General features: G+C 41.1%; 1 protein-coding gene across 6 annotated transcripts in view; it reads right to left on the minus strand.

Moving 5' to 3' along the window:
• P4HA2 (prolyl 4-hydroxylase subunit alpha 2) overlaps positions 1,069-10,948 on the minus strand; it is a 23,730-nt gene continuing 13,850 nt past the window's right edge. For 2 of the 6 annotated variants that reach the window (XM_021410416.1, XM_021410417.1), the window contains exons 10-16: positions 8,227-8,297; positions 7,894-7,993; positions 7,280-7,333; positions 4,721-4,786; positions 2,641-2,709; positions 2,139-2,235; positions 1,069-1,309 (exon numbers count right to left, since the gene is read on the minus strand). In XM_021410416.1, coding sequence (XP_021266091.1) covers positions 1,239-1,309; positions 2,139-2,235; positions 2,641-2,709; positions 4,721-4,786; positions 7,280-7,333; positions 7,894-7,993; positions 8,227-8,297 — 528 coding nt within the window. In that variant the 3' untranslated portion in view covers positions 1,069-1,238. The other 4 variants (XM_021410421.1, XM_021410418.1, XM_021410419.1 and 1 more) reach the window with 4 other exon arrangements.

Consider the following 10,948-nt stretch of genomic DNA (forward strand, 5'->3'; position numbering starts at 1 on the left):
GAGATTTTACTAGGAAAAAGCAGAGGTCAGAAATGAAATATTCTGAGCAGCCTGCCAACAACCACAACATTCATGGCAAGCAAAGGAGTGCTGTGAGATTAGGCAGCAACTACTAAACTCAGGCCTGCAGAAGTTCCTGGACTTCATAGAGTCTGGGGCAAGCAAATGGGGATGGCCAAGGTGATTGGGAGTGCCTGAGAGCTGCCTTAAGCATTGCCTTCTTCTAGCTCATTCAGTCTTCATACTTCTTCATTGTATATTGTGCAGAGGAACTCAGTGTTCATTATGTTTGACTTCAGGACTGACTGAAAGTCTCAATGCAATTGAAACGCCTTTCACTTGCAAGTCTGTCTCACATGTTCAGTTATTAACAACTGCCAGATCAAATGCTCCCACAGGGAAAACACAGTCAGCGTTACATCAATTACAGTTACTCTTACAATCAAGGATTGTCAAGATGCTGGAAAGGGCATCAGGTTTTCCAGAAAGCCTCTCACAAGATAAGATAACACTGGGCAAGGCTTCTGCTGAGCACAATACTGAGATCACATTGCCCCCTGGCCCCCAGCATGGAGCCTGCCTACTCTTACAGTGTAGTTTCAAAACAAGTTAATCTTTCCAACTTCAGTAGAAGAGTTGTGTCATGCTCTAACCTTTAACATTGTCCAAATCCATGTCATTTTTCTAAACAAAAGGGTAATGAAGCAACAGACCCTCAGAAAGGAGGAAATAAAGCCCCCCTGTTCCCTAAATCCAGCACTAGTATGCATCGTGGACACAGAGCATTTTTGAAAGAACATTTATTTGTTTCAAAACTCATGATCCATAGAAATACAATAAAATTAACACGTACACAAAACTTAAAAACTTTGGTTCAAAGAAATATTTAACATCTAAAACTTCTGAGGTACAAAAGGCACAAGACCAGGCACCCAAGCATTCTGGATCACCCACACCATGGTTTGCACCATTACTAAAGAGAACACTGAGGGCGGAAGACAAGTAAAATGATGAAGGCAGCAGGGGTGGGGGGGAAGGTGGAGACAAATGACAGCAACCGAGACAAGATGTGCACAAAGCCATTTACTTTCACTCACAGGTGTTACATTTGTCATTTTTGTGACAAGTGCCAGGACTCTTGGGGGGGGGGAAAAGATGGATCATTTCTTAGAAATGAACTGGAAGAACAAACAGTAGAAAAGGAGATGAAGAAACAAAGGTCTGCAGCAGGCTGGATTTCAGTCAACCTCTGTTCTCCCACAAGGCCTTAAGAATTCATTTCCTCTTTCATGAAACCATTTGTTTGAAACTGTGGAACAAAGATATGGAATTAGTCACCACCATGCACCCAGTCTGTGTACAGCAGTGCAACCTAGACACTTATTTCCATTGAAGCCTTATACTTCTCTACCCACCCAATGAGAAGCAGAAAGATTCACAGGGCCAGGAAGAAAGCCTCCAATTGCAGTTGGCCAACAGTAGCAAGGCAGTATATTTTGGATCTGGTGTCATTATAGGTCACTGGGCTCTGACACTCAGCAGAACATTAAGCAGGCTGTGGGAGGTGGATTCAGGAATGGATGACAGGAGACATAGGCTACTTTCAGCAGCTAACAGAATTTCCCAGTGACCAGACAGCCACAGTAGGAAGCAGTCCACTGCTGACAGACTATGGACACCCAAGGCAAGAGGGAATGTTTGTCTCTAATGAGCCATACAAATTAGGTTTGCCTGCCTCCAGGAAGCACAGCAGCACCCATTTGATCAAATAACATGATCAGGAAAGATTTCTTGAGCAAACTAAAGGGGATGGTGGTATAGGGAAAAACCTGAGAACATCCAGGTGATCTTTAAGGCCCCTTCCAACCCAAACTACTTTGACTGTCCTATGACTTTATACCACATAAGCCATTCTTACACGCTTTGCGATGTCATTGCCACAAAAGCTCTCTCTAGTAAAGAGACAGCTGAACAACATAGCTGCTAAATGCTACATATTACACGCGAGTTCATTATTGCTAAGTCACTCCAGTAGTTAAAATGGCAATACTCAGATTATTAAATGCTGTTACAATGGTTCAGTATACCACCATCTTGTATACTCAAAAGGTTTTTGTTCCTAAAGGAGTTTTACTTACCCCATTTACACCCTACTAGTACTGGACAAGCTGCATGCCTTGTTCTGTAATCACCCTCGCCACTTCTGAATAGATTGTACCAAAATACTGCTGTTCCCTGCAGAAAAGATATCAGATCTGGGTTAGCCAGAACCTAGCCAACATATTTCAGTTATTGTCAGGAGGAAGAGGGATAAATGCCCAAGAACCTAATTGCAAACTCTTACGAAACACTTAAGCGTAGATCACAAACAGCAACACGTGGAAAAGATGACTTACTCTCAACTCTAATTCAGTCATGTTCACAGAGTGGAAAACAGAAAAACTTAAATTAAATTAAAACTTAAATCCAGAAAACAGGATTTAAGAACAGCTCTACACTGAAACTCTTCCCATTATAATCTGTAAGAATCACGTAAGTTGCACAGGCACATTAACTGACTCAAATGGATGCTAGACTAATGAGAAAAGGCAGCAAAAGGAGAGAGGAAAGGAGAGGAAGCTACGCACAAAGTGACTTTACCTTCTTAGGCCATATTGCTGCCCCAAAATCTGGGAAAACTGTAGCTCCTCCAGCTTCCACATCACTCATCTGTTAAAACAAAATGAGAAAACAAAGTCAAACCGACTGTACGTACTTTTGTACATACAGACCCACAAGCTCAAGTGCCCCTTGTCCTAACACAATTCACACCTCTGTGAGTCGCAGTAACAAAGAAGAGATGGATTTCAACCAGCATGAATTGCTAAGCCCATTATTGAAGGCTGTTATTTCAGCTGAAGGCTTTTATTCATGAGTAAGCTTGATGAAGTGCTGATCTACAAGTACATATTATACAAGTTAACCATAAAAAAAAATATTTCCCCTGCAGCATTAATAAGCTAGTACTCTAGAACAAGGGAGAGGACTTCAGAGTAAGTTAGTTTCAGAATTTCATTCTGGTCTATGATTCAATTAGAAAAGTAAGTGCCTGTTAAACCACATTTCCTCAAATTGAAACCGTGTCCTTGGAACTCGTTTTCATAATTTAGTTTAGCATCTTGGTCAACCACTTCAAAAATCTGTACAACTGGAAAACCTCACTTCTCCGCACTGTTTCTTTGTTTGTTGTTCCCCAATATCTCAATTCTATTTCTAGTGCTTTAACACATACAGCAATGAGGCTCTAAAGAAATGCTTACGTCTTTATGCTTTGTTGTTCTACACTGGAATGAACTTAACCCTGTTGAATCTGTTAGCAGTGATGAGCTCTACAGATGTGACTCAAAACCTAAAGTCCCTGGAAACACTTCCATTAAAGTAAGTAATCTTTCTGCTCATCTCAGTAAGTTTTTCAATCAGGTACTAATGGAAAGAAACAAATTAGTCACATCCAGTTCCCACAAAGTGTCAGCAATCATGAATACAATTCCCACACCCCCCACATTCTTCACTGCAACTTGGATTTCTGTTTAAAGCAGATGTTATTACCACTCTGGCGTCCTCCTGCTTGGTACCTACAATAGAAGGGCACAGGATGCCATAGGAGCATAGTGTTTTGCCCCTTCCAACTAGAAAGCTTGTGCATGCATCTAAGTTAATACCTACATCTTAAGAACAAACCATTCTTCAGTAGAAACATCAGTATGTTTGATATGTTCTACGTGGGACATACAAAGGGTAAACTGCCTTTGACCACGTACAGCCAGCAGAGAGTAAGATGCATATTATTCACTGTAAGAATCAATGTTTGTCCAGGAGTCTGAGAATCAAGAAGTCTTGAGGTGCTTTGAATTAAAGCCTATTGGCAGCAGTCTCAGACTTTTTGCCAAAGGTGAAAGAATCTCTGGTTCTGCTCCAAGTGCACTTTGCACACCAAGCACTAGCTCAGCCATAACCTTTCCTCATCTTTTTAAATTTGAAGTTATATCACTCATAAGTCAGGTCTAGCAGATTAGGTGATCTTAATTACCAACATAGATAAGTATAGGTTGATCAAGTATTGCCAGAACAGGACTGTGATTACAGTAGGCTACTAGTATCTGTGCAATTAAGTTAACTGGCAATTAGATTCAGTGTACATGGTCTATAGGCTGTATATGGCATGCAGCTAAGGAATCTCCTCAGTTCTGCGTTTATAACCATTCCCCAGTTGCATCAGGTTTGTGAACCATGTCTCCTCCATTTGCTGAAGTAACAGCTACGCCAGAGCAATTCCAGCTCCTGACAAACTGTTACAGCGGAGACTGACACCACACCATCAAGTGCTGTCAAAGCTGGGGAAGAGCATTTCTGCCTCACAGTAAGCGCTCCAGCTGAGCGTCATGAGTACCACCCCTTCCACGTACCTTTAGGAAATAAGCCAAATTCCTCTCCCAGCAATGGGAGTAAGAAATCTCATAGCAGAATGGCCAGAAAGGAAGAACTGGGCCCTACTTCAATTTTCTGCTCTGTGGTTAGAGAACATCCAAATTCTACCAGCTCAAACAGGACAGCACCTGATGCTGCAAGAGTTGTGAAGGCTTCCCTTCCAAACACCAAGAAACCTCCACAAACAACAGTACCAGCTGTAAACAAAACATCACTAAGTTACACTCAATTCACAAAGGAGCATCATACTTACATAGTTTAAAAAAGTGGCCACACGATTTCCAGTCCCTAACCGCTTGAAAGCATCTGGCTCATCTTTCTATAAAATTAAATGAGAATAACTGCAAACTTCAAGCTCACAGACAGCAGACAAACAAAGGTACTTACATAGTTAAGAAACGTCGCTAGCCTATTTCCTTCCGATTTGAGTGTGCTGTCAAAGGGTCGCTGTAACAGACAACAACTTTAACCTCACATTCCAAATGGGCTCACACTAGAGTTACATAGGCAGCTCCGCATGAAGAGCCTTAGGCTCAGTTTAAAGAGCTGGACTTCAAAGGGGATTTACAGGGCAGCACTAAAGCCATCACAATTTGCAGCCACAGTGCATAAATGCATGCACATCGCACTCAGGTGCTGTAAGGAGAAGTAGCACGCAAGTAATTCTGAGGGCATTAAGAGTAGAAGCAATGCTTTCAGGGCCTACACACAGGTGGTATTTAAGTAAGTTATCAACAGGCTGTTACTGTGCTGGATACTGATGTAAAGTCAACAACTGAGGTCACGAAAAACTGAGCTTGAACAGGGTTTAGATGAGACATTACATTCTCAATGTATGGTGATTCTCAAAGAAGTGAGATAAGAAAACCCATTTATTCCTAATAGCAACAAATTAGAATAACAGTTATTTATCTCAAGTGGTTGTCTATCTAGAATTAAGGCCCACGTCAAGAAGATCAAGTGCTTAGAGTTTCATTTGTTGAAGTATGAGATCATATGGGTGCCAGTTTAGAAGAAAACACCCAGAAGCCCAGTGCATCTCTGTGCCCTTCAGAAAAATGCAATTAGAGCTTTATTTGTACTGCCAATTGTCAGGAACAAATTTCAGCCAAGTGATGTTAAGATGCATTTTTCAATACAAAAAAAATAATCTTCAACACTCAAAAATGCTGAAGCCGGCATTAGTTATTCTTGCTGTTTGTCTTTTCCTATCTCTCAGACATTGTAGTTCAATGCACTTGAATTTTTCAAAATAAAACATCTTTCCTGAAGCGGGCTTATGCTAAGAACTATAACTTCTTGCACCAGTACGTGCAAATTCAATCTAGCAGCCAACACAGAAGCACAGGTAGAAGGAATTCCCTTGTTTCCACCACCTCTGCCAAACTCAGGTCCAGCCATGCATTTCTGAGCTTCAATATATAAGATTCTTCTGTAACACTTGAGTACCCAGTACAAACTCAAAGTTAAATATTAAGGATTAAAGCTTCCCAATTTCAGAGCTGTAAGGGAACAAAAAGCTGTGAGGCTGATCAGACAGTGAGAGAGCAGTGTCTCTGGATTCCAGTACTGGAATCCGTGACGCACAGAGGCTGGCAGAGCAGTCCAAGCCCACGGCAAACTCCCTGATTGCCTTGCTTTAACTGATGACTGCAGCCAAGGTTATGTTCCAAACAGAGCTCTGTCCCAGCTGCCTAATCCAAAAGTAAAGACCATAACGACCAAATTGATATCCGAGGTCCTTGAGTTCAAAGGCTTTGAAGAGAATTTAAGAGCATTGACTGAACTCTGGAAACAAAGCAGTCTTAAAGTTCACAGAAAAATTCTCTCAACAGGCCAAAGCTAACGAATAGGAGCTTCCACAGGGTTGAGGATTAAGACTGTTTTTTTAACTTTTTATTTATGAACGGTGCTAAGTAGGGCCCCTCCAATTCTGTACTCAGTTATTGGGTTACCCTCTGGCTGCAGCAATCCATTCCTCCGATCAGGTAAAATACTGGAATAGTTTGAATTAAGATGGATTCAGTGGAAGACGTGATTCTACCTGAAACCAAGGCATCACAGATGGATTTTGTATTTGTAACAACTCATCATCACAGCTCTTCAGTGTGATTTGTGTTCCAAAACTGTCTTAAGGTTGCAATCAAAGGTTTGCCTTCTCCCCTCTCACAGCTAACCTGAGCTGACACTTGCCAGGTAGAGCCCTCTAGTGCCTGGTATAGATCCAACAAGTGCCAGTGGTAAGTTTCCCTGCTTTCACCACAGCACTGGCATCCTGGACAGGGGTGACAAAGCCCTGCTGATCCCCTACAGCTGAGATCACACAGCTTCAAAGGGTTTTTACCAGAAGGGTTACAACTCAAAGACTTCCAGAAATGCTGCTCTTTTAGAGAGACACCTCCTGCTCAGCAAAAGTACTTGAAAATACCCAAAAGAGGACTGACAACCTTGCTAAATTTATAAACTGATGGAACAATTCAATCTCCATCCAGGGCTACATTTCCTAATAAAGTAACAGAAAGAGTATATATAAGAACTGTGTGACTATCACTTAATATCTCTACGTTGTGCAAGGAACCAAAAGGACAAAGATAAGCAGGTAGCCAGATTTGTTCATTGGTCTCTTGAACTTCCAGCATCAGAGAAAGGAGTGAGAGCTTTCCAGAGGTCATAATCCATCCCATGCAACTGAGCTATATATTAGAGTGTTTTTAATAGAAAAGACATTTTAATAAGGGTTTCAACAGTTCCCAAAATAATCTGTTCCCACCCTCGCTCCACACCCAAGGAGTAATTGGAAAAGCAATCTTACCCTAGAAAAATCAAAGTGTGGCTCATACTGCCCTCCCATTCCATAATTAGCAACCTACAGAATAGAAGAACAAAGCAAAATACAGTAAGCTGCAAATGACTGCTGCATAAGATAACTCTCAAAGATCCAAAACATCCTTTGAGAAATGGTGCTCTGTGGCAAGACTGTAATCTACAACACACTTTACTAATTTTTCTTCAGATTACCGGTAACGAGCAAGATAAGCATTAAGTGCTCTTTCCCTTTCAGTTAAAGAGTTCTACTGAGAATTTCTCAGTACTGATGTTTCTTGACAGCAGCACTCTTTGCTTATCACTACAACAGCCCGATAAACTTGAACGCACAGCAACAGTTGCTATCATACTTACTCCCTCCTCCTCTGAAGAGGCAGAATCTGAGCACAGGTATTTCCCCAGTGTGTGTCTGATCTAGGAGATACTACTGTTCACGACCTTACTCACTCACTCACCAGGAACCCATGTGTTTAGTTAACAGAAGGTCTAGGAGGAGCTGGTTACGAGCAACACTGATGTTTGCTTCTGGATAAATGCCACACCACCCTGTTCAAGAGCTAGTTGTCAGATCTCATCCTGGTAAGATGAAAGTGTACCAACCTGCAACAGCTCAGCTGTTTTCACTGTTAACCCTGTGATCTGCTGCATTCGTTGATTCACCTTAGCCACAACAGGATCGTCATCTTCCTCCAACCATGAACTAGGGCAAGAGAAGGGGATGGGAACATTGAAACATTATCTTGGAATACAAAGCCCCAACCACCAGTTTCCCAAAGGAGGAGGATTTCTTCTGCCTGATGTTACACAGAGGAGCCATTTACCACGCATTTGTTGTGCAAGCTTTTGCTGCATGCAAAGCACTTCCAGTTTTCAGCTGGAGGTAAGGGCTGTTAAGCACAGAAAACTTAAGGCTGAACTCTTCTCTGTGCTTACCTTTTTGACACTCTGTAGCTAGCCACTGTAAGGACACCGGTTTTGGGATCACGGACTGTGGCTCGTGCCAGCTGTGTCAAAAAAAAATCCCAAACAGGAAGAAACATCAACTACAGGTCAAAAAATAGACTTTCATCCTAACCAAGATCAGCAGCTGCTTTATCACATTTCAATATATCACAGGAAGATAGTTAAGCTCCAACCTAGAGTTTGTTCCAGTTTCAGGCTAAAACAATACATGCACAAATGCAATCCATCACCTACAGCTGATTCTAGAAAAAGCAATCTGACTGCAAAAGCCATGACATTCATTAAATCCAGAATTATTGCTTACTGAAGTACCTTTTAGAAAAAGCTTCTTAAACAGCTGGAGTCTATATTAACAAGATGGAACAACAACAAAAGTTAACATATGAAGCCTAAGTTCTTGGCAGAAAGAATTGTTGGATGCTCCATACATTTAATCAACCCTCTCCTCATGTGGACTGGAAAAAAACCTCACTCTTAGATTTAAGAAAACAGACGAAAACATTTGCAAAATGAATTACAAATTATGAGGCAGGCAAATCCACAGCAAATCCACTTGTCCTGAGGAGGAGACTCAACATGAGCATGCTTAGATTTTTGGAATTGGAAAACGCCTGGAACATCTGCTCTCAGTGACAGATACTTTTATAACAGCTTACCCATCCATTTTGCACAGCAAATAATGCATCACTGTTAAGCCACATCACTATAATTAGCATATAGGAGGAGTCTGGAACTTTGCAGAACTGACCAGATTCTCTGTGGCAGCAAAGCAATAGCCTGCTGCTACCTTAACAGGCCACTTTGGTTTCGTACTTGCAACTGAGGACGTGAACTGGGACACAAATCTGCCTGACTGCAAAGTCAGACCTCATAAACTTAACTCCTGAAAACCTCAAACACTTAAAATCATGCCTTCTTCCTTCTGCTTAATTATAGGCCCCAGAAAACCTTTTTATTTGCGTTTTCTTCACAGTAGGTAGCTATTTCCTTCATTTTTTCTCTCAAATAAGCCTCCAGCCAGTTTTACAATCCTTGCCTCGTCCCTATACAAGAGTTCTTGGCATATCCACTCATTTAATTCTGACTCAGTTATTTTGCTCCAGATTTCTCCTGCGTAAATCATATCACAATAAGCAGGCTGACAATGTTGTTCTTCACTGTGCAATGAAGCACAGCTTGGGGGATACAATTCAGCTTTCCAAACTTTTTTATTACGCTGCTACTTGAGCTTGTACATGCCTGCTTGATTTCTGCCCTTCGGTTTTGGATCTAGTGGCATCTCTTTGCCTTTTCAGGCTACCACACTAAAGCTAAGAGTTTTGGTGACCCTCTCCAGTGCCGAGCAGCTGACAAAGAGTCAGCTCTGATGTACTGCCTCGTGAAGTTGGAACCACTTCTTGGAACTGGAGTAAAAACAATTGCATTTTGCAAAACAATAATGAAAACTAACTTGAGTATCACATACAGATGTTGTTTCTCTACAAAATAAGAAACGTTGGCTAGCATAAACTGTAGATAATACTAAAGTGTTTAGATCCAGAAGTAGAAGTTTCTTGCAAATACAAGGAAATAGTCATCCTTCTGCACCCAACAGTGCTTTAGTTTGTCTGAAAGCTTACATGATTACTAACTAAAGTTTCCTGACTGAAATTAAGCTACATTAATGATCACCTCATCACAGCATTTGCATTTTCCATTATTACAGTAGTACTGCAGAAATCAAAGCTATTCTTCCTACAGAACAGTTAGGTAGGAAAAATAAGTTACAAGAAAAATGGTTGCTTTAATTAAAAAAGTCTGAATCTTAAGATAGCAACATTTACCTCCTGTTTTAGAGACTGATCCTAATCCTACAGCTGCATAGGTGATAGGAAGAATTCCTTTGACATTACTGGCATAAGCAAAACTTAGGAAGTCTTAATATTTTCCATTCCTAAAGCTTTCAATAAAAGTTGTAAAACCAAAAAAACTAGTAGCTGCCTTATTTAGAAGGTGTCCCATTTCATAAAATAGATTTAATGATACACTCTTTCAACGTTTCTACTTTATCTGAAGCTCTTAAAAGTTTTACAGTATGACATAATAGGAAAAGACTGTTTATAGAGCTGAGAGTCCTCTTTGAGAGGAAAGTGTTCCGCCAGCACTCCCACAGCTAGCCGGTACTCACAAGTCCAGAATAACAAATAATTCTGGGAGTCTGAAGGAGTATCAGATCCTCAAACCACTTAGAAATACACGAAGGCAATCCTTGACTGGAATTCTTTCACCACAGTTGTTAGCAGGAGCTACGAAAGTGCTAGAATGAACCAACACTACGGAGTTTTACTTTTCCATGAGATCTGACAAGCACATAAGATGGAGCAACTACTGCTGATCTCACGCTGCCAGAAAGGAAACAAACTGGTAACTCCACCTCTAGGAAAGGCAGATAAAAATCACTAGCTTCATGAGGTTATTTTTTTGTGTGCATTCACATCACAGGATAGAGGTACTGCATGAAGTTCAGCCTCATTTCAAGAAGCAGACCTAAGGTACATTGGACATCTACCACCATAAGCCAGGCAGTCACTTACCTTTCCAGGTTCCATTCTTATTTACTGAGGAATTTTGCACAGTTAAGTGCAACATTGCATAACTACCTTCAGGAGCCTGGTCCTACAGCACCAGGCAGTTTTGGAATTGCTCCCCTTAG

This window comes from Numida meleagris, chromosome 12 (genome assembly GCF_002078875.1).
Source record: "Numida meleagris isolate 19003 breed g44 Domestic line chromosome 12, NumMel1.0, whole genome shotgun sequence".
Classification (NCBI taxonomy): Eukaryota; Metazoa; Chordata; class Aves; order Galliformes; family Numididae; genus Numida; species Numida meleagris.